Source organism: Eublepharis macularius, chromosome 13 (assembly GCF_028583425.1).
Source record: "Eublepharis macularius isolate TG4126 chromosome 13, MPM_Emac_v1.0, whole genome shotgun sequence".
Lineage (NCBI taxonomy): Eukaryota > Metazoa > Chordata > Lepidosauria > Squamata > Eublepharidae > Eublepharis > Eublepharis macularius.
In genome coordinates, this window is record NC_072802.1 from 57,309,339 (window position 1) to 57,332,639 (window position 23,301).

Below are 23,301 nucleotides of genomic sequence, written 5' to 3' on the forward strand. Positions count from 1 at the left end.
GGTTCATCTTTCCCCATACTAGTGGTGGCTCTCTAAAGCTGACATCCTGCTATCTTAAAATGTTTTTAACTGCAAATGGTAGATTCTGAGCAGGGAAACTTTGCAGAAATCTCTGCTCAACTATTAAGACAAGCACTCCTCTCAATTATAAGAGACTTATTCAATCTACCCTCTTGGCTACAATCAGTGCCACCAGCTCCCCAGCAAAACAGAACCAGCATCAAAACTCAGGTCATCTGCATGATTTATTGTGCCCTGAGCAAGCTCCCAACAGCTGGCTTTCTCAACTCTGCAGAACGAGGGCTTTCAATTCAGACATAACTGCTTCCCTTGGGAAGGCTTTGCTCCACTAAGACTCTTGCAAGGAGCAAGATATTCAAGCAGGATCATTAGAGGCTTGCATCATAAACTTTCCCACTGCCGTATGGCATGGAACAGTTGCAAAGGATCCTAAGTAGAAATGGGCACAAATCGAAATACAACCCAAAGTTCATGATGAACCGGACCGGTTCGTGGTTCGCGAACTGGTGGTTCGTCAGATCCCATTTCTGATGAACCACCACAAACTTTAGGATGATTTGTTTGGTTCATTTTTTGGTTCATCACTGCAGGCAGCCTGGCACTGATCAATCAGTTTCCTAGGCAACAGGGGATGGACTTCCTGTAGACCTTCTGCTGGCCCGGAAGCAGGGCTGGATCGAGAGGGGGCAGGGGGGGGGAAGTCTGCCCCTGGCACCGCCAGGGAGGGGGCGCCGGGAGCAGCTGCTAGCTGCTGGGAACAGCTGCCAGGAGCACACGGGTGGCAGCGCAGGCAGCCTCACAGCCTCCTGCGCTGCCTTTCGACTGCCCTGCAAGACAGGAGGTGGCCAGCTTGCCGCGCACCCCCTGTCCTGTAGGGCAGCATGGCCGCCCGCACCATTCGCCTGCCCTGCAGGACAGGGGGCAGCCGGGTGCCCCCTGTCCTGCGGAGCAGGTGACTGGCACAGGCGGCCTCACAGCCCCCCGCGCTGCCTTTTGCCTGCCGTGTAGGACAAAGGGCGCGCGGCAAGCTGGCCACCCCCTGTCCTGTGGGGCAGGTGAAATGCAGCACAGGGGGCTGCGAGGCCACCTGCACCATTCGCCTGTTGGGAGGCGAATGGTGCGGGCGGCTTCCCAGCCCCGCATGCTGCTTCCACTGCTCCGCCCTGCATGTCGTCATCATGCAGCGCTGGGACCATGCGCACACTTCATGCACGCGAACAGTCAGACTAGGGTTGCCCTGGGCACTGGCAACCCTAGATCCGGTCTTGCCCGGAAGTGGCCTTCTGCTGGCTTGGAAGTGACTTTCTGCTGACCCAAAAGTTATGATTTGCTGACCTGGATGTGACATTTTCACAAACCAAACGAACTGGTTCGCGAACTGGGGCAGGTTCATGAAAGTTTGTGGTTTGTGAAATGCGACGAAACACGAACGGCACCGTTTTTTTTCTGGTTCGTGCCCATCTCTAATCCTAAGGTTAAAAAAAATGGTCAGTTTACAAATACACCTCCAGTCACAAAGCATCACAGAAATCGGACAATGGAAAAACAGTAACTTAGGAAATGCTCACAAGGAAGTCAGCTGAAGGAATTCTTTCACGTACACATCAGCAGTGCACGCTGCATTTCCCTCCTCACAGTCCTTCCTGCAGGGTTTAAGAAGCCCACAACACAGGAGGAACCACAATGTCTCTTCCCAACAGATTATGGGATGGCCCAGAGGAAGATGACAAGTACTGACACTGAGGGGTGGAGGATGTCGTGGAGTTCAGGGTCTGTTTTTTGCAACTCTCAGCCACATTAATCCCTTTTAAAAAATATGGTAGGCTTAGGGACTTCAGTAGCCCAGGTGGGCAAGAGCCAAACATCCAGAAACAGCCAAAACAGACAACCCACCCCCTACCCTCCTGTCTAAATGCACAAATGCTACTCAGCAGGCCAAAGTGAGCAAGCCCTTCCCTTATGATCCAGTCTCCTTTGGCCCCATGTCTTTTAACACAACATGAATCAACACATCCCAGAATTCTCATTGTCTTAGTTCCTCTTGAATGGCAAGAGCACTATGAAGATGTCGAGGAAAGGGTTGAAGCAACAGTATGCCTTCACATGCTTTCAGAAAGAACAGATGTTTCGAGGCAACGGGAATTTGGCCGCTTGTGTCTTCACTGCCCCTCATGATAAAGTGTATTCAAGAGCACTCTTGGAGTGATCAGACTAAACGGGTGAGAAGAAAGGGAACTTGGCCAAGGCGGTTATGTTGAGGCACTTTTTAACAACAACACCACAATCAGAACAAAGTCATTCACAGGGATGGACAAATGGGTCGAATGCTGTGTTTGGTTCTGGGAGGGGAAAAAGGACCACAAGCTATAATTATCCATTCAAGATTCCTGAAGGCAGCTTGAGCCAGTGGAATTTTAGTATTTAAAGGGCTTAGCTCCCATTTTTCAGCTTTGAAGGGAACTTACAATAATATGTATTTTTAAAATAATCAGACACAATCAATATCACCAGCCCCCCACCCACCCACGGGGCAAATAGAACCAGCAGTAAAATCCGATTAATCAGTTGCTCCCACAACACACAATCTCCAAGTAAACAACCACCTTAACTAGTGCCTCGAGACCAAGTAGATGTCAGTTCAGCAGATATAGTAAGGGAATAACATAAACAAGATGCCACAACAGAAAAGGCCCTGCACACAGTAGTCACCTTTGAAGAAGAAGGCAGTCAGAGCTGGACCTCAGTTAATGACTGAGCATATTAACTATTATGTCAACTAGCAATAGTTACTATTGAGCATGTCTGTATGGGAGCAAGTGGTCCCTGCTTCACAGCATTTAGGGGCTTCACAAACAGTACCAGCATTCCAGCACCTGTCTACTCAGTGTGGTGCTGTGGTTAGGCAGTCAGACTAGAATCTGGGAGACCCAGGTTCGAATCCCCACTCTGCCATAGAAGCTTGCTGGGTGACCTTGGGCCAGTAATATGCACTCAGCCTAACCTACCTCACAAGGTTGTTCTGAGGATAAAATGAAGGAGAGGAGAATGATGTATGCTGCTTTGTGTTTCCAGTGGGGAGAAAGGCAAGGAATAAATGAAGTAAATAAGTATCAAAGATGCCATAATTGGCCAGAATAGAGAAACGAACTCAAGCAAGCAACAGAGAAGTGCGAGATTTGGATCCTTCAGTTAATACCTGCTGCTCAAGCTTCATTGCACAACCAGAGAGCTCTCGGTAGGGAAAAAGTCCCCTCTGCCTTCAGGCAAAAGATGCCAGGGCTTGACACAACACCTTCCGTTACAGTTGGGCATGATGCCCAAGTCAGAAACCTGCCGGCACAGTGTGCTCCCCAAGCGAAGAGAGGCAACTTCAGTGAAGCTGCTCAGCTTGAAAATCTGGTCTGAGCTAGCAAGGCACGTACTGCCAGCCCCTGCTTGAAGCTGGCAAAGCCAGCACTGGCAAAACATGCCTGGCATAGATTTAGACCCCAATCCTTAAAGCAACAATGAGGGCTTAGCTTGCTTTTTCAACTGAAACGGAATCAGATAGGGGAGGAGTTCAGAAGCTTGAAGCAGAAGTTTGTAAAAATGGATTTGTGGTATGGAGAGTCAAAGTCCTTGCGTTCAACGTTCTCCGCTAGTACTGAGATGAGCTATCCACAAGGTGCCCATGATCCATTAGGGAGGCCCTGCCCGAGACAACACACACACACATAGCACAGCACAGCCCTGGCTTTTTCAAACAGCAGCAATTCCAAGCATAAATCTAATTAGCAAAGTACTTCTGTAATATCTGCAAGATACCTTTAGCAAGGGTTAAATGCTAAGACTTTTTTTTCCTGGCTTTGCTGTGCCCAAACAGCATCCATTCCATATTCCCTGCGTTGAGAACAGATGATGCTGTCTTCGAGAAAGGGAATCCTAAGTTAGACAGAAATGCCCTAGAACAGCAGCAGCAGCTACAATCAATGCTCAACCTGCCTGGCACTGCTTAAAGCATCCCTGGGGAACACATGCTAAGCTACTGCCAAATCCCTGCAGGAGAAACCTGAACTACTGCTGGTCATGTGCAAACTCTGTAGAGTAGAAGCAGAGACAGAAGTAGTTTCACTAGTAAACCAGAAATGCGCTGCCAATGCTATCGCACCCAAGTGCTCTAGCTAAATCATGAATTCACGATTGGTGTTAATTAAGTCAGTATGGGTGGAGTGGTTAGAATGGCCAACTAGGACCTCAAAGAGCCAGGTTCAAATCTTGCCTCTGCACTGAAGCAACCTTGAGCCGTTCACGCTCTGTCTCAGCTCAACCTACCTCACAAGGTGGTTATTGTGACAATAAAATGGGGCAGGGCACCAATTATGCCACCCTAATCTCCTTGGAGGGAGGACAGCAAGATGAAAGCATACTAGACAGATAGTTTTTAAATTCCTCCGATCTAAACATTTCTGGTCCAAAGAGATCCGCCCCCAGGACAGGAGTTCACATGGGAAGAGCTCAGGTCTTAGCACAGAAAGCACCAAAGTCATAACAAGCCCTCCCAAATGAAGGTCCCCCACCCCCGGAAATTGTGCAAAGAAAAACCAGCATTCTGAGTTTGCCCCAAGGAGCTCTTAGCCTTTTCACTTTCTCCTTAGTCTTAGGTTGAGAAGCAACTAAGTGAGGAAGGGAAGAAGCCAGTGAGATGAAGAGAGCTTGACTAACTGGGGCAATGATTGTGTAAAGTCATTGCTATGAGCTCCACCAGCCCCAAGAGGCAATTAGATAATAAAATATTACTCAGAAGCATTAGCATATAAGTAGAGGCCTTCCTGGTGAGGATTTTGTCTACCGCAAGTTGAAATTCGGGATTCCATTTCTGTAGAATGGTGCTCCAAAATGGCGAACGGACTAGCCCAGATTCACTGAGCGTTCATCCCAAATGTGTATTTGGTAGTCCCACAATATCAGGCAAAGGGACTAAAACGTTTAAGGCATGAGGCAACTGTGAATCTAATATGCAGCAGCAGAGTTCTTGCAACAACCCACTTAGTCTGGTTTAATCTCATATAATGAGCTTCATAGATGACTGGGGATTTGAACTCTGAGCTCCCCACTCCACTCCAACATTTGATCCACTACACTATACACAGGGCTTTTTTTCAGCTGGAATGCGGTGGGACTGAGTTCCGGCACCTCTTGAAAATAGTCACATGGCCAGTGGCCCCGCCCCCTGATCTCCAGACAGAGGGGAGTTTAGATTCCGCTCCGCGAGGCAATCTAAACTCCCCTCTGTCTGGAGATCAGGGGGCAGGGCCACCGGCCATGTGACCATTTTCGCCGAGGGTGATTTAAACTTTAAAAAACTGCCCCCTTGTTCCAGCTGACCCAAAGTGTGCGGTCCTGAGTTCCACCACCTCTTTTCCCAGAAAAAAAGTCCTGACTATACACAACATGGTGGGGGGGAGTCTAACAAGGAACGTGTTAGGCCAGCAGCACAGGCCTGCCTTCAGCCCAAATCAGTGGAAAGTAAACTGGAAGCATCAGGCCAGCTTTGATCCACAAACTGGTTAGCCAAGTAGGGGAAAGGGAGCTTGTGTGGCTGCCAGAGACCAGAGGTGACATCTGTCACCACTTCTGAGATACCAGAGTGGGTCACCAATGACCTTCAGCAGAGGGCACATGCAGCTCATGAGGAAGCATACAGAATGTCCCTCTGTCCTGCTCTGGCCATTACAGAACAACAGTTTCTGTAGGGCTAGGGGTTAAAGTCCTTGCCAACAGGCCACAGCACTTCTCTGCAGCCCCACCAGGACAACACATCAGCAAGGGGCTAATTTCCAAAACCTGTAGCAAGGGCTGCAGCCATCTATTTTGTGGTGGGGAGGCTGCAAATTATCCTAAAACACAAGCATGCACAGAACACTGCTTGTCTGTTTTCCCTGCAGAAATAGCAGCGGGACACAAAAACACAAAACAGCACCGAATTATCAGGAAAAGTTCCCGGAATAGGGCCAGGGAAAAGCTCAGACCCCAACTTGCTCATAGTACCGGAAGAGAAGGCGGTAGTGTTTGCACTGCTTCCTCCACGGGAGAGCCAGTATAGTGCTGTGGGTAGTGTACCAAACTAACAGCGAACAGACCCAAGTTCAAATGTCTGCTCTTCCACATAAACTCACTGGGTCACTGTAGGCAGGCCACACACACTCAGCTTCATCTATCTCACAGGGTTGTTGTGAGGGTGAAATGAAGAACGATGTAAGCTGCTGTAGGTCCCCAATGAGAAAGACGGGGTATAAATGAAATAAGTAAAATAAAGTGAATAAATAAAATCAATATGGGGTTTAAATCACATGCTCAGCAGTACATGCATCGAACATAATGTGCAAATTATTCAACTCATGTATAAAGAGAAATCAAATGTATATTGTGCATCTCTGTTCATAAGTTATAGCGAACTTGCGTACAATCCATGTACAGTGTACACTTGATAGTCATTCTCATGTTATGTTCAATGCATGTACAACTCAATATGTGGTCTAAACCCCACATTTATCCCAGTACTCGCCCTCAGTTTCATCTGTAACATGAACGCAAGTTGGCTTTTTATGCACGCATGTAGAAGCAGGATGTATGTGTACCCACTTTAACCTGTGAACAGAGCCCGATTGTACGTGCAAGTGTGCAAGGGGACCAGTGATTACAAAAAGATGGCAAGATGGGCAGATTTCAGGAGCCGAACACAAGAGCTCCAGCCAGCCTGACGCAGTCTGTGGGCAGTCAACTAAATAGCAATGAGGGTTTCTCGTTTAAGCCAGAGGTCAGCCCCTGAACCTGTTTTCAATTTCCGGACTCTTGGACTCTGTGACGTAAACACAGTGGACTTTAGGCACTAACAAAGCACTGTTCTCTCCGGGCAGAGAACGCTCAACTAGCCCATATAGATCTATGCCAAAGGTGACACCGCACAACCACACTCCATTCTACTGCTTGATATTTTTTCTTATTCAGCCATAAGGACTGTTTTCAAAAAGGAGTTTGGAGCAGGGGCCTCAACTATCCTTTCCTTTGCACCATGTTTTTACCAAAAGAACCACCTTCCTTCAATTTGCATTTACCTTTACTGGGAAAATGCTAGAGGTATTCATTTCTTTTTCTCTGGTGCAAGCAAAAGCACTGAGGGGGTTGATTTTTTGGCAGGAGGAGGAGGGGAACGAGCAAAATCATCAGAAAAAAATAATAATCTCAAACTACGTTCACCATGTCGTTCTACCCTAAGGACTTTCAAAACAAGGCAGGCAAGACAGAGTTGCAGCAAGTTCTCCGGATAAAGCAAAGCACTTTGATAAAATCAGATGGAGGCATTTTATTTATATAGCAGGCGCATTAAGAGCCGGCCAAGTTTAACGCCAGATTTTTCACTCTTTTTCTTGCCAGTCATGATTAACAGTGCACCTGGAGCCTTGTAAGCTGAGATGTTACGGTCGGATGATAAAAGAGAGCTTTGCACCCACAGGATGGCCACTGGTAAGCAATGGCCTTTCTGCACACAGTGTTGTCAGGAGGGCAAATACGGTGGGTAAACAAAAAGTTGCAGATAACACCAGAGAAAAGGATGAGGCAACCCAGCCTGTCCCCTGTTTTACAGGAACCAGCTCCAGCTACCTTTGCGTTCACATTTCACAACCTCTGGGTTATCAAGCTTTAAAATGTACACACAGCATGACAGGGTATTTTTTAGAATTTCAGACAAAGTAAAAAGGTCAAGGCAGATTTTATGATTCTTCAGAAAGCTGTGGAAAAATCCATGTGTACAACAGCAGCTTTAAAAAACCCAATCCCCTTAATTTGTGGCAACAAGGAAACTCTCAAGATGCAAATCTTTTTTTCTTGTAACTGGTATCAATAGCTATGAGTATTGGACTAGAGTCCCCAAGGAACAGGATGCTATCAAAACACAAGTGATCTCCCGTGTGAGGTCCAAGAAGGCACTAAGGATTTGACAGATTGAAGTTTCTTACCTGTTAAAATAAGAGTAGCCCACAATGGATACAGCAGAAGCTTCCAAAACAGTCCAGGGAGGGATAACCCCTCTTCCTACCAAGATATCCCCCTCACAGTAAGCCCGCAACATCAGTTTGAAGAAGATGAGGCATTTGTCTGCTCTCTCTCAGAAGATGCCGAGAGATCATACCGAAATTCGCACCTCACACAAACCACCGTGATGTGAGTGGAGAGGGGATCAAAGCTGGAGAGATCCAGCTTCAAATCCTCACTTGCCCAGATATTCACTGGAGGGCCTCAAGCAAGTCACTCTCCCTTGGCCAAATGTCTCTCTCGGGCAGTTGAGAGATTAAAATGGAGTCTCACACATATGCACATAGCATCCATTCATGGAGCTCTGTGGTAAAAATAGGCTGAAGCTGCTTAACAGGGGGATGGAGTAGGGCCACAACCCATCCACTTGGTGTGCTGAAACTATCACCTAAGGCAACAAAAGCCAGACCTGGTGCCCTCAGCCCCAGGTGAGCCCACTCCTGCCCTCCCTCACTTTGCTAGGGAGAAGTCCACTTCCCCTCTCCTCTCCATGGGAGAGGGGGTTCAAAGGCCTTTTACAGGGTGAATTTTGCTTCCCCACCACAGCATTGGCCCCAGTGAGGGCAACCTGAGGATGGCCAATCCCAGAACGGTGAACCTAGGAGAAGGGTTGCCAGGTCCCTATACCCTCCTGCTGGGAGGGGGAGGACCTGACACTCACGTCGTGCTGGCAGCGAGGTCCTCTTCACGTGCATGCGGTCCAACACCTGTGAGATGACGTCACCGCCAGAAGCGCAGGGCCCAATTGGCCCCAAACAACACACAGGAACTCTTCCGCAGCCAGCACGTCAACATCACTTCTGGAAGAGACGTTGCCACACCTGTTGGGAGACTGCACATGGCGCGTGTTCCTGAGGTGCCAGCTGGTGGCAGGCAACGTTCAGGAGCTTGCCACCTCCTGCTGACCATTTGCAGGGCAGCAGGCAAGGTAGCAAACCCTTGATCCTCAACAGGGACCAAAAGCAGCTCACCTCATTCTCCTCTCCATTTTTCCCTCACAACAAGCCCTGTGAGGCAGCTTCCAACGACAGTGTGCAATTGGCCCCAGGCCACCCAGCAGGCTTCCATGGCCGAGCGGGGAACTGAACCCGGGTCTCTCTGATCTTAGTCCAACACTCTAATCAACACACCACACTGGCCTTTCAGACGACTTTTCGCTAAAGCGATTCCAAGTTTTGTAAGGTCAGCAAAGAAGTTTTTCTTCTGCACAGCACAACCCAAGGTTCCTGTATAAAGAAGCTGGAGCACTTTCATATTCAGAGTGCAAACCCTTCCGTCAGAAAGAGACAAGGGACACTTGTAGCATCCGCCAGCTGTCAACCAGAGGTGCCGAGCCACTCAAGGGTGACAGCTCATTCCCAAACGGTGCGCTGACACACTCACAGGATCTAGAGACAGCCATCAAGAGCCGTGAATAAGCAATTTTTTAAAAGCTGATTTAACCCCCTACCTCCCTAAGTGAAGACATGACTAAGGTGCAAATTAACCAAAAGGAACTGGTCTCCAATTTTCACACAAGGAATCCCAGCTTAATGGATGTATGAAGCTGCCTTGGTCAGACTAGGCTGACAGGCAATGGCTCTCCAGGACTTGAGGCAGAGAAAGGGCTTTGCCAGCACCCGATATTCAAGATGCTTTAAACTGGAGATACTTTTACAGGGACTTTTTATGTACGATCTGCTACAGCATCTCTCCAAAGCAGAACAGTATAGTGTCTGAGGCTCAGTTCCTGACACCTCTGAATAAAACAGCAGCATGGGAAACAACAGGCACCGTATTTCAGTAAGAAAACAAAATGGGTCCTCAGGAAACAAACAGGTACTTTCTAGTCAACAGTTACAAGCCTAGAGGGGGCTTGCAGGTTACTTTTAAGCATTAGAAAGCTACAGTTCAGTGGTGGTGAAAAAGAGAAAGCCTCTAGACCAGGCTTGGCTCACTGGCTACTAGTCCCTAACCCCTAATCTACAGTCCTCTATAGGTACCCCATTCATAGAGAACTCAAATAATAATGGAACAAACACACAAACTTGCAATCATTCTAGGAACTGTAGTTTTTCCAGGAGAGCTAGGGATCTCAGACAGGAAATTTGCAACATCATCAAACAAAAACGCCCAGGGTCCTTGGGAGGGGGTGGTGGAAAATAAATCAATATATCTGTAGTACGAGTTGTGTTAGGTCTTATAGCAAGCAGGTCTCTGCTGCCTTTAATAGCTCTGTCGGTATGAAACCTGCTCATTCTCAAAGAGACAGCTGCATTTTTTAAAAAAAAAACCTGATCCACTGAATTAATAAAATAAAAAACGGATACACCGAAGAACATCTTTAATAAGATGAAGGCATCCTAGAGCTAATTTATTTCCACTGCCTAAAAGGATTGATGGCTCCTGCTGGCGGGAACAGGGCTCATTACCTTCTCTGACAGCTCAGTTTGTTTAATACAATTAAGCCCCAGAGCAGGGCTGGCCAATAGGCTCCTGACATTTACAGAGCTTTGCGAATTGCTTTATGGGAGACGGGCCAATTTTTCAACACTGTTATTTTTCAACAGCATGAAAACCATGTTAAAAGAAACTCCTGGTTTTGACAGGCAATTTTACTATAGGTTAATATATGCAACTCTGCGCTAATTTCACAGTCCCATGCTCAGTAAAAGACATTTTAGCCCTTCCCAAGGAATCAGCAAGACTATCTTTTATTGGGAACCAACAAGAACTAATGCAGCTTTCAAGCACAGCAGAATTCTTCATTAGGCAAAATGAGTATTTGGACTGAGCACAAAGAGGTGTCTATATATCTGTAGGAACAACCAAGCATCACTAACACAGCTTAAAGAGTGAGGTGTCGAATAACTTTATTGAGTCCACCAAATATGTCATAAATGTAATGAGCAAGGTTTTTAAGTTCACCAGAACACTTATTTAGCCTGGATGTTAACAAAAAAAAAAAACCTAAGAGAGGAGAAATAAAGACATTAGTGGGCATAAAAGTCTGCCAATGATTACAGTCTTAAAATGGAGCAAAGGATGTGCAAACAAGATTGCGCTGTGTCTCAGGTTGCACCCAAGGTTTCTGGGCCATATGCAAAAGCAGTGACCTGTTCTTCCTCTGAAACGTTAAAAGCACATTGGTAAGACTGGGTGCAGAAGATAGACATTGTAGCTCTGTCTTCAAGTAAACATGAAAATTCATTTTAGGGGGTGCAGTAGAAAGACAGCCAGCAGACACCCAATTGGGCAGTGTTACCCTAGTTGTTCAACAGCATGTTTTGAACACATGGCACTCCTTTATACAAAGACTGTCAGGGTATTATCTATTCTTACTGGCAGCATCTCTCCATTATTATCTATTCTTAATGGCAGCATCTCTCCAAGACATCACTTACTCCCTGATCTTTTTAAAGTGAAAATGCTGAGGATTGATCTTGGGACCTTCTGCATGCAAAGCAGATACTCTACCACTGAGCCACAGCCCCTTCCTTATAATTAATGTAAATTCAAGTCTCCATTTCATATATTTAAGATGTATCATTTAATCCTCTATGCAGTCCAATAGGGCCTAACCCAACAGGATACTTTTAGGTCCAATGGAAGGAAATGATAGAATTCACTGCCGGGGGATAAAATGATGGACACTAGCACAGACAGCTTTAAAAGTGTACACTGATTTATAGAGAGGTCCATCAATAGCTACTAGACATCAATTGTTACTAGCTACTACCACTGAGAAAGAAATGGGAGAGCAGCCCTACAGCTCTAGAGAGATAGAAAAGGGCAGAATGACAGCAGTGGTGGTGGACATGCCAAGTGAAGGTGTCAGTTCAACAACTTGGAGGATGTATTCTCCAGCGTCACTCTCCCTTCTTATCTCCCCTCCCCCTTGTCATGCTATGGGACATTTTTAGGAGAAAGGCACTCACAGGCCTTCTTTCCCTCCATCTCCATCCCAAACCCTTCTCTGCTTTCCTCACAGTGTTATTTTTGAAGTTTCTCCGCTTCCTGTCTTTCCAAGTAGCAGAATCAGACCGTTTTATCTTCACAAGGTGAGAGGTTTTCTCCTCTTCCTATACTGGAGGAGTAAAATCCTTCACATCAATAGCTTTAACCAGATAGCCATGGATCTTCCAAGTTACCTATTAAGCGTACACATGGAAAATGCCACATCAGACCAGGCCCCGAGTTGACAATTCTTTAATGTGTACAATAATCAACAAACTGGAAAAAATAAAAGAGGGACGAGCCGACTCCCCCTAATTCATAAAAGCTTTATTGCCATACTGTAAAGGAGATGAGCAGAAGAGCGGCTAGTTCCAAGGTAGCCATGAACCATGAAGAGACAGTTCATTGGACCCGTTTGTCCGAAGTGGGCACACACAATGCCTTCAGTACCTGCTTGTGCAAGAACATAAAAGTTTGATGCTGAGCCAGGAGCCGATGAATTTTTTATGTTTTCCCCAGTAGGCCTTAGCAGAGCTGGCATTTAAATTATTTTCACAATGGCTCCAGAGAACTTGAAATATCATTCCAGCACTGCTCAGAATCCCATACTGATACATAAGGCTTTTAAAAACCATGATTTAAAGCTCAGGATATCCAAAACTCCTTTGTTGTGCAACCAACACCTGCTGATCTGGCAACTAGGGAGCTCTTTAGTTGCAACCAGGGAGCTGATAGTTCAGATGAATAAATTTGGATGTAATAATGTATTTCAAAAATGTCTACGCCAACTTTCCACCCAAATAGGCCCCTCATGGCAGATGAATTCAGATGTGTCCATTTGCCTCGTTACATGGTTTTCTCAATTTGACATTCTTGCCACAGCCCCCACCCCACACTTGCCAGCAGTGTGCACAGTGGTTAGAGTGCTGGATTAGGATTTGAGAGACCAAGGTTCAAATCCCCCTACTCTGCTATGGAAGATTGATGGCTGATCTTGTGCCAGTCTCAAACTCTTAGCCTAGCCTACTACACAGGGTTGCTGTAAGGATAAAATGGAGGCGAGGAGACTATTATAAGCTGCTTTGAGTCCCCGTTTGGGAGAAAAAAGGAGTGTGAATGGTAAGAAAGAACTGAAGTAAGAAAGAATTAAGTTTGAGATTTAAGACACGACTTAGTCAGTGAGCAGTATTCTACCAACCCTGAGCAGAAGGCACACACAGTTGCCTCATGCTGCACTGCTGTAGCTCTTTCTGAGGTCTATTCAGGGGTCACGGGATTCATGCAGAGAAACAGCTGTGAGGGTCAGGGGGGCTGCAGTAAGGATGGTAAAGGGAATGGCCTCTTCCCCTCAAAGAAGCTGCACTTGATGAAGGAGGAGCAACTTAAAAGTCCATGCTCTTCCTCACTCCAGCCCTTCCTCCCAACCCACATGTCTATTCTTCCTCCCAGTTCCCATGACCCCGAGACTGATCTTTCCCAGGGTCAGAAAGAGTTACAGCAATGAAGAGGAATGCAGGAAAACTACACCTTCTGAACACAGAGTGGCAGGGTATTGCCCAAGGTCTTTACGCTTTGGTGACTGCCCATGAACCCAACTAATCTTGCACCCGGTGCTTGCCATCTCTTCTGGCTGTGCAGCTGCAAAAGGCAAGCAACTGCTTTATTTTACATTGGTCACTGAAAGGATGCATCTTACTGTACAGGTGCTTTACTTGGATATGGACAGGAGCTATCATAACCCCAGGGGGATAATGCATGACCCATCATCATTTAACCAAACCATTTAATCAAGAATTCCACTCAGGGGAAGTTGTTAGAGCTACCAGCTTTCATCCCACCAACATTTTGGCTTATACTCACAAAAGACTCAATGAATATAAGGGAATATTTTACTTATTTACTTCATTTATATCTCACTTGTCTCCCCAACGAGAACCTGAAGTGGCTTATAACATTCTTCCCTTCTCCACTTTATCATCACAAAAGCCCTGTGAGGTACATTAAGCTTTGCACACGTGGTCTGCCCAAGTTTCCATGGCACAGAGGGGATTCGAATCAAGGTCTCCCAGATCCCGATCTAACACTCTTACCACTACCCAGAGGCTTCACAGGAGTGTTGCATGCAGAAGATCCCAGGTTTGATCCCTTGTATTTCTCGTGTGTAAGATTTAGGGAAATAAGAAGTGCTGCTGACTCTGCCTCAGTCCTTGGGGAAATGCTGCCAGTCAGAGTAGACAATGCCAGACAAATAAGTAGGGCATCTCTTGTTGAGACTATAAAGGCGAGGAGGAAGGACATGCCAGCCTTTGTCCCTGTGAAAGAACACAGGACAGTTGCATTACCTCCATTCATACAACCCTACTGGAGGCTAAAGCTCAGCCCAGCCCCTATGGGATATAAATTCTGGCCACCCTTTCTCTTTCTTTTCCTTCTACTCCCCCTTCCCTGGCCCATCTGACATCTCTCCTAAACTTGTTCATTTACTTGGTTATCCAACATCGGTCATCACATTTTTTACCTCATCCTCTTTCATTTGGGAATCTGCGAGCAGAGGCCTGCCTTTCTCAAGCAAAGAGTGGGATAAACGTAATAAATAATTAACTGTTAACGTGCTGGGTCATCTTGTGGAGAAAAATCTAACAGAATTGGCTTATGGAAAGAGGGATTCAACAATCCTAGTAGAGCTGGTTTATTAGTTCATGGGGAGGGGGGGAGAATTCTGGACATTTCTCGACAGTGTTCATCCTGACAAGACTTCATTGCACTTTTCAAGAACAATTTGATAGAGAGTCAATCATTTTTTGCCTCCCTGCGTGTTGCAAAGAAGGTACCAGCTTCCTCAATGCAAAACACACCTCAGGGCCCAATTCTAAGTCAGTCTTGGCAGCTACAATACCAGTTCCCTCATATGGCAAGGATGTGCTCTACAGGTTCACATGAACACACTGCAGTCGACAACAGAAGGCCAAAGGGGACCCTTCCTTCAGCAACACACACAACTCATCCAGAAAAAGAAAGAGGCCAGAAGGAGACAAATTCAGGAGGAATGTGAGCTCTGGGAAGGGAGGGACTGGGAAAAGGAGTTGCTTAAACAAATCCAAGGAACAGGCTTTCAAAAACGTCCAAAGCCAGTTATCACAGCAGCTCAAATAACAGACAGCATGGGGGGGGGGGACAAGAAGCCTTTAATTATGGTCTCAAGACCACAAATAGCATAGCCAATTTCATTTTCATATCTGTAGACGGGTTTTCATTTTTAAGAATTCAACATTTAGGTCTGTTGTCAGTGCTTCTCCGTGGTTAGGAATAAATTCTTGTTCCCACATCTTTCAGTAGAGATGAAAAATATTTAGCCTATTAGCCTAACACAGCTCTTCAAACAAGCTCTTTGTAGCCATCTGGGCATTCTAAGAATCCTCCAAATCCCAGCTTTCATATTAAAGTGTGGGTGGGTGTGAGAGAGAGATATTTCAGCCCTCATTATGAGACGGTCCAAGCCCCTGCACCAAGTCCTGAATGCGAGGGACATCAAGGGGGAATACAGCCTTGCAGAGAGGGTATAAGGAAGCACAATAGGACAGAGCAGTTCATGTGATACTCCCTGACCCCTTTAAAAGGTTCTAGGTCATGTCTGGTCACCGAACTGTAAGGAAAATGTTACTAGTTTCCCTGCAATAGATGCCTCTTCTTTTTTAGAAGACAGTTCAGGCTAACGTATAAAGTTTCAAAAGAAAAACAAATAGTACTTATAAAGTTTAATTTAGTAGCCCTTTAGTTTCCCTACTTCCCAAATTCATTCACAATTCACATTGCCTTGAATTTTTTTTAACTGCTAGAATCCTTCAGTGAAACTGTTTAATTTTTTTCGCTCCGAGATACTAGGCCTCTAATTATTGTGTGTGTGTATGTTATGCATCATCAAGTTACTTCTGATTTATGGTGACCCTATGAATTAACAACCTCCAAAACATCCTTTCACTGATAGGCTTGCTCAGGTCTTGCAAGCTGAAAACCATGGTTTCCTTTACTAAATCACCGTTACCCATTTAGAAGCAGAAATTGCCAACCACATTTCAGACAGATGCCAAATTCTGAGCCACACAATTTTCTCACTTCATAGTAGAATCACATTTGGGTGCTGTACATAATGTAGATTGGGCTCAACATTCCTCTCAGGGCCAAGCTACAAGCGACAAATGACACAGGTTGGACACTTGTCAGCTTCCCTCAAGTTTGATGGGAAATGTAAGCATCCTGATCTTGCAGCTCGGCTCTCGAACTGCTGCCCAATGGACTTTTCAACTTTCCCTTGTCCAACATTCCACCAAGCTGCCTACATTTCCCATGAGGGAAGCTGACAAGTGTCCAACCTGTGTCATTCGTCACTTGTAGTTTGGCCCTCAGATGTCTCTGCTGGAAAACTAGGCAGGGGGTCGAGGGTGGATGAAGAATTCCTCTTACACACTTTTATACCTATAATCAGCATGACAAGCAATCCATAGGTACCCTTCCTACACAAACATAGCTGTATTTCCCCCTCTGTCACACTTCGTCTCAAATTGCCACGTGACTTTCTAAAATGCTGATATTTAAATTTCTAAGGGACCCCATTCCTTCTTTTTAAAAAATCAAGAAACTCCTACGTGAGAAACAGGAAACATTAGGTTGGGGATAGGAGTCCCCAACCTTTTTTGAGCCTGAGCACCTTTTGAATTTCGACATAGCATGGTGGGCGCAACCACAAAACGGCTGCAACAGGAAGTGAAGCCAGCCACAAAATGGCTGCCACACAATGAAAATCTTTCTGCTGTTACAGCAGCTGCTGCCAAATCAACATTTAAAAAAATCTACACAGCCAATGAATTATCCAAAGGTCAATCAGAAACCTTGCTAAGCAAAAGCCCTGTCTGACCCCATCAAATTTCTAAAACACATTTAGCAGGTGCCAGGAAAGGTGTTGGTGGGTGCCATTGTGTCCATGGGCACCATGTTGGGAACTTCTGGTCTAGAACCACTCCATTTCCCAAGGTTCTCATTATTGCCAAACTGACTATGTTTTCTAGGTTGCAGCCAAATGCTTATCCTATGGCGCAGGGCAAGAATTCTTTGAAAGGAAGACAGGAATAGAAATGCGAGAAACCAAAGCAATGTATAACCTAGCTATTAAGGAACCTCACAGAACTTTGGACCCGAACTTGAAAACTACTCGTGCAAAGCCACCAGACCTCAAACACTCTGTCCCCTCCCAATTGCACAAGACATCACCTGAATTACCCAAATCCTCTCATTCAGAAACCGCTCCTTTAGCCTCCCACTCTCAACAAGGCATGTCACAGAAGCGTGAACAGTTTTGCAGTTGCACAAACAGACAGGACCAATCCAAGGTCAGCAGCATTTGGCATAGAATCAGGCAAACCCGCAGAGCTGAGTGGGAGAAATGCCACTGCATGTATCAGCTAGCTATTGCAAACCATCATGGCCACATTTTTCAGAGTCAAACTGGCACATGAAGTAACAAGTGGTTAGGATTCTTCTAAATTTGTTGTATTTAGCAGAGTTACGGGTGGGGGAGCTACTTCTCCATTAAGGGTGAAGACAGATTCAGCATTCCTGGGGTACCAAAAGCACCCCGTTGTCCTGAAGACAAGTGGGCAGCAACCACCCTCAAGGGTCACCATTTGCCAAGAATATTTTTCACAAAACAGGGTCACCAAGGCTCTTCAGAGGAGCGTCCTAGAGCAGGGAGCTCCGCTGCGTGCCAGATAAAGCACCGCATCTATTGTGCCAAAGTTCAAGGCGCAAAGAGTACAAGCTGGCGGCTTGCTCTTCCGATAGCCTAAAGGAGCTGCCAAGCACAAGCACTGTCGGTGCCACCTTGATTAGGCATTCGTTATAATCAATAAAAAAAGTCTAAACGGCCCATAAAAGTCTAAAGCCAAACGCAGACACAGCCCAGGAGTCGCTTTCAAACCACCAAACAAACAGGTTCGCAAAATGCAGCTGATTCCAACCCACCAACCAGTTCTCGACAGCGGCAGCGACACACCCGGCAAAGGCGGGGCGCAGCTGGCGGGCGTCTGGTTGTTTTATCTACCTACTACCGGTTGCAAACATGCAAGGAATCGCCTCGCGCAAAGCCGACTGGAAAGTGGCACAGCCCCGATCCCTTCTCTCTGCCCAGACTCGCCAAGGAGGACCACAGCCGCCATCCTCCTTGCACGCACGGTTGGTTGAAGCCGAACGAGGATGTCTGCAAAGCGGGAAGAAGTTACAAAGTTTGCCGAGAGAGAGAAGAGGCGAGTGGAAGCAAGACGAAACGGCCCGTTCGAGACTAGCGCAGCAGAAGCTGAGCGCAGGGGTACCTTAGAGACCCACAGGATTTGCAGGGCGTGAGCTTTCCAGAGTCAAAGATCTCTCCTTCTGCATGCCGCAGAGAGCCCCTTTTTGCACGCAAGGTTCCAGCGAACGCCACCAACCGAAACGCCATCCCTTCCCACCGCAAGGACCCATCCTCGAATTTACCTGCCAGGATAGCTTTGCCCGGGTGGGTCAGTTTCGCTTTGCCGGCGGGGGCGGCAGCGGCCAAGCAGCGAGGTCTGGGGAAAGGGTTATCGAAAGGAGGCGACGACGAAGACATGGTTGCAAAGGAAGAGAGGGACGGCACCGCCCGGACCCAGCAGCGCGGCGCTGTGTGCCAAACTGCAAGCGCGGCTCCTGCTCCGGGAGCGCACGAGAGACGCAGATCCGGCTCGCGGCCCCACCTAGACCCGCGCCCAGCCAGGCGGGGAAGTATATTACGGCGCTCCAGCCGCCGCCCCCTTCTCCCCCAGCGGGGGTGTGGCAGGCGCTGCCGCCGCTAGCGTCACATCCTTGTAATTGACATGCTGTTTGAGGAGGAGCGAGCGCGGAGGAGGCGGAGCTGCTCTCGCTTCCCTTGCAAACGGCGGGACTTTCTCAGAAGCCGTGATCCGTGCGGGGAGAGCGGCCTCTCTGGAGTAGATTCTTCACCACCGCCCCGCCTTTTACAAATGGAAGGAGAAAACAGGGCCTGCCTGCCATTTAACGTAGCAAGACAATTGGATTCTCCTGCACGCTACGTTTGATTTACACCATAAGTAGCACTGAATTTTAAAATACCTGCTGCCCCACTCAGGGCGGTGAACAAAGTCAGTCTTATTATCCCTGCAATACAGCTGGGGCTGAGAGGAGTGGCTTACCCGCGGCCACCTGCTGAGCTCATGGGAATAGTGGGAGTTGAACCAGCAGAACGCTGCTTCGCAACCCAACCACTTAATAGGGGATGTAAAATTAGTTTCCCCTAATTGCAACTGCATGGGGACTAGAAGTACTGAGATAATTAAAAGAAAGCACGCCGCACATGTTCAGAGGCACTCTCTTCTTTATTGTGTATGTTTCAAGGCTGCTGCTGGTAATGAAAGAAGAACCCAGTTTAGCCTTGGCAAGTTTTAGGCCTTACAGTACTGCAGAACAGGGAAGGTAATAGTGAAGAGGCCCCCCAAAATCCTAATATTTCTTCCCTTTTAAAAAAGACAAGGTAACAATCTTAAATATCTTTATTTATATCCGCTTTTCCCACTGGACTTAAGGCAGATTACACAGTGTCAGTCAATGTGATCATCAGCTAGGACTTTCAATAAACAAAGCAACAGAGCAGGGACTGCAGAAATTGGAAAACCAGCAGAAATCTGATACAGAGGTGAACAAATGCTGAACCATTGCTAGTGAAGATGACATTAAATGATGCAAAAACTACCCAGCAGAAATAAACTTACAGAACCATAGAGTACATAGTAGTACAGTTCACTGTCCCCTTATCTATGCATCTCTGAACCATTTCCTTACAGTGCAGCCCTCCACTGGATAAAATAGGACTTCCTTCAGAGCACACATGAGTAAGATCACAGTTTTCAAGGAGCAAGTAGAAAATAAGCAGCTGTGCAGTACTGGAAAAAATGGGAAGTCCAAGACTGGCATGATGGGGAAGGCAGGTTGAAGGTCCTAACATCACACAACAATTTACAGTGAACATCACCCTCTACATCCATAATCGAGTTTAATCTGGTGTGTGTGTGTGTGGGGGGGAGTTTTTTCCTCTCATCCAATTTTGTTTATTACCCATCTAGAAACTATACATTTTGCCAATATTGTAGCACAACTTGCTAGGGAGCTTCCAGTATAGGACCACAGACAGCTCCTCAGCCGCTGAGGAATCTTCTTGGAAGAGTCTTCCTCCCAAGTAGAGGCTGACCCAGGACACGTCTTGACACATCTCCTCCTAGGAACAGCCTGTATATACCTGGCTGGTTCCCCCAGTGAAGGTAAAAAAACAGTGATGTTTGGCAGGAGGAAGAAAACTGAAAGCATCTTTTCAAACAGGCAGTGAATTTACATCGGCATTTCAGCCTTTTTTGCATTTTTACAGCACGAGAGATTTCAGCCTAAAACAGCCTCACTTTACACTGAAGGCCTAACTACTATATTTGCAAAACCTGCATGTCCTAAAAAATACTCAGTAATTGCATCCTTTATTATTAAGTTAATTTAGACTAGAAATTTGGTTTGGGTTCTCAAAGCAGCTTGCAGTAAAAGATCCATTGTTATGATAGACAAATGCGTAGCTGTAAATTGAGACAAAAAAAATCCTACACATAAAACAGAAGGGGGAAAAATATGTGCTTAATACTATATGGTAAAGAATAGAGACAAGGGAAAAGAACCGTCAAGATTCTTCCATTATACCTGGATTCAGCTCCAGCTAAGTTCCTTGCCTTCCTTCTTAGTTACCAAATGCTAAAGGGAGGAGAGACAAGACTGTAAGTATGTTTTTTGCACAGTTAAAGTTAATTTGGCCTCTCCTCTCTCAATCCATTTAATTTCTTAGGGGGAAAAGTATTTGCATTGGGAATAATTACTGTTAGCTACTTTAAGCCCATGTCATAGGATATATATTTAAATAATAAACACCTTCTTTAAATCTGTATTTAATAGACAAGGGCTGACCCCTGTGCAGATCAAAATGTTTGTAAAACGGGTTTAGCCCCAGCTATAGTTTTATAGTTCTGCAAATTTCCCACATGGGCTGGCAAATCTTCGCTGGTTTTAGGGGCAATTTTTGCCTTAAAAGAGAAGTGAACACACTTTATGGCTCAAACAGTGTCTCGGTGCAACATGAAAACAGGAGATTGATGTCTGCAATAGGGCAAAAAGGCAAGTCAGGAAAAATCAGTGGAGAATATGACTTTATTACAAAGGCAAGGAGGCATCATGTCAGAGTCATAAAGGACTGAATGTGAGCAATAAAGAATCTCAATGCTGTTGAGTAATACTGAATTTTTAAAAACAAATTCACTCAACTAGTCTTTTTATTGCTAGTTCTGGAGATTGACAGTTGAAATCAGATCACACTCAATTTAGCTCTAACAGAGATCCATGGGGAGAAAAACAGGTTGCTTACCTGTAACTGTTCTTCAAGCCACTTCAATTCACACCAATTCTTCAATTCACACCAATGGGCATTGGGCTTGCACGGAGTTATGATCTGGGAACTTTGGAACTACCTTTTAGACATGAAAACCTCTTCCTTTCAGAGAGAGAGCTCCAACAGCACATGCCCAGAGGGGGAAAGTTGCAACTTCCGACTCAATTCTCTTTTTTGTCCTCCACAGCAGTCAATCAGGAATATCTGAGAGAGTTCTTAGGAATCCTACGCCTGGAGAAAGGTGACCCCCTACAGCCTGGAGCTTTGTCTTCATGGCAAAAACATATCCACCAGCAAATCGATAAGGCAAAACAAGATGAAGGGAATTCAGCTTCCACTGATTCTTCACCTACTACTACACATTAATATAGGGGCTGCTGCATTTTTCTTTACTTCTGCTGTTTGCGGAAACAAAGGTCTTTGTGTTTTAATGAGCATTAGAGATAGAATTATTGGTAGCTTTAATAGTGTTCAGATGCCGAGCAGCCACGGTCTTTATTCCAGAAGCCTTTGGTGCAACCGATGATCTTTTTGCACCAGGCACGGTTCCATGCAACTCTCCCTGCTACCTCTTAAAAGCTGTTACAATCCGAAAAGGTCTTTCCCTCATGCCCTTATACCCACCCTTTCAAATGTAACTTATTTCTGAAGAATTCAAACGCTTGCTTACTATTTTGTGACAGTCCTGTCGTTATTTGTTTCTCCTTGGATTCAGTAAATATATTTTCTGTAAATAACACATTTATTCGGTTACGCCCAAAGGCTTCATTTGCAAGCACAATTAATGAGGTTTATCTTTGAATAAACTTGGCTATGATTGCAGGCTGAAATGTACCCATGAAAGCTGGTACACTTCTAAAATACACTTTCCCATGCTCTACAGTAGGATACAGATCTTTTGTAAGAAAATTATTCTTGTAGGGTATACTCAGGATTTGCAGTCCATAACCGCCTTTTCATTCCTGCTCTGTCTTAAGAATGCCCACACCACATCAGTGGTTTTGTAATTGCACATTGAATATACACCTGTGCCAACGCTGAAAAAAAGCCAATTCCATGGAAACAGAAAGCAGGTCATCACAATCACCGAGCATCTGGAGAAAGCAAAACTGACCTCAGGGATGAGAGCCAGATCAGTATATAGGATCACACTGTCTAGATGAAGGATGCAGTTCCTTCTCAACCAAGTCAGGCCTGAAATCATCTTGGCTGCTACAACAGGTACAAACTGTCAGAGGGGCCACAGCTCAGCGGGAGAACATCTGCTTGGCATGCAGAAGTTCCAGGTTCAATTTCCAGCACTGCCCGCTAACAGGATTGGAAAGAGGTAAAGTTCAAGGCTTGCAGGAAAATACAAAAATCTCTCTCTGGACCAGCTACATACAGCTATTTCCCATGAGTCCCTGCAGGTCCCCCACTTGTACCACTGAATGACAGCTACAGGGGGAGGAAGTATCAAAGGAAGACTTTTTCTTCTGTGGAGAGAAGGGAAGGCTTTTTTTTCTCCCTCTGTGGCTTTGCCTAATGGGTGCATATGCTCAGCCACTGAGGGAACAGGATGGTGGGCTAAACAGGACATTGCTCTGCTCCAGTAGGGTTGATCTTACAATCTGTACAAAAGTATTTTATGCACAACATATACTATCTCCTGCTTCTTCCTTGCATATTACAATATGCCCTGACAATTGGCACGACAGCACAATGCTTAACAGAATCATACCCTTCTAAGCCCATTGACTTGAATGGACTGAGAAGGGAGTGACTCGGCTTAA

The 23,301-nt window shown here is 46.0% G+C and overlaps 1 protein-coding gene across 1 annotated transcript in view; it reads right to left on the minus strand.

Moving 5' to 3' along the window:
* The window catches only part of SLC25A1 (solute carrier family 25 member 1), a 52,336-nt gene extending 32,918 nt beyond the window's left edge, over nucleotides 1–19,418 (minus strand). Inside the window, exon 1 of the mRNA XM_054996175.1 lies at nucleotides 18,553–19,418. Within this exon, the coding sequence (XP_054852150.1) occupies nucleotides 18,553–18,667 (115 nt within the window). The 5' untranslated portion in view covers nucleotides 18,668–19,418. The remainder of the gene's footprint in view (nucleotides 1–18,552) is intronic.
* Nucleotides 19,419–23,301: the final 3,883 nt, after the last annotated feature.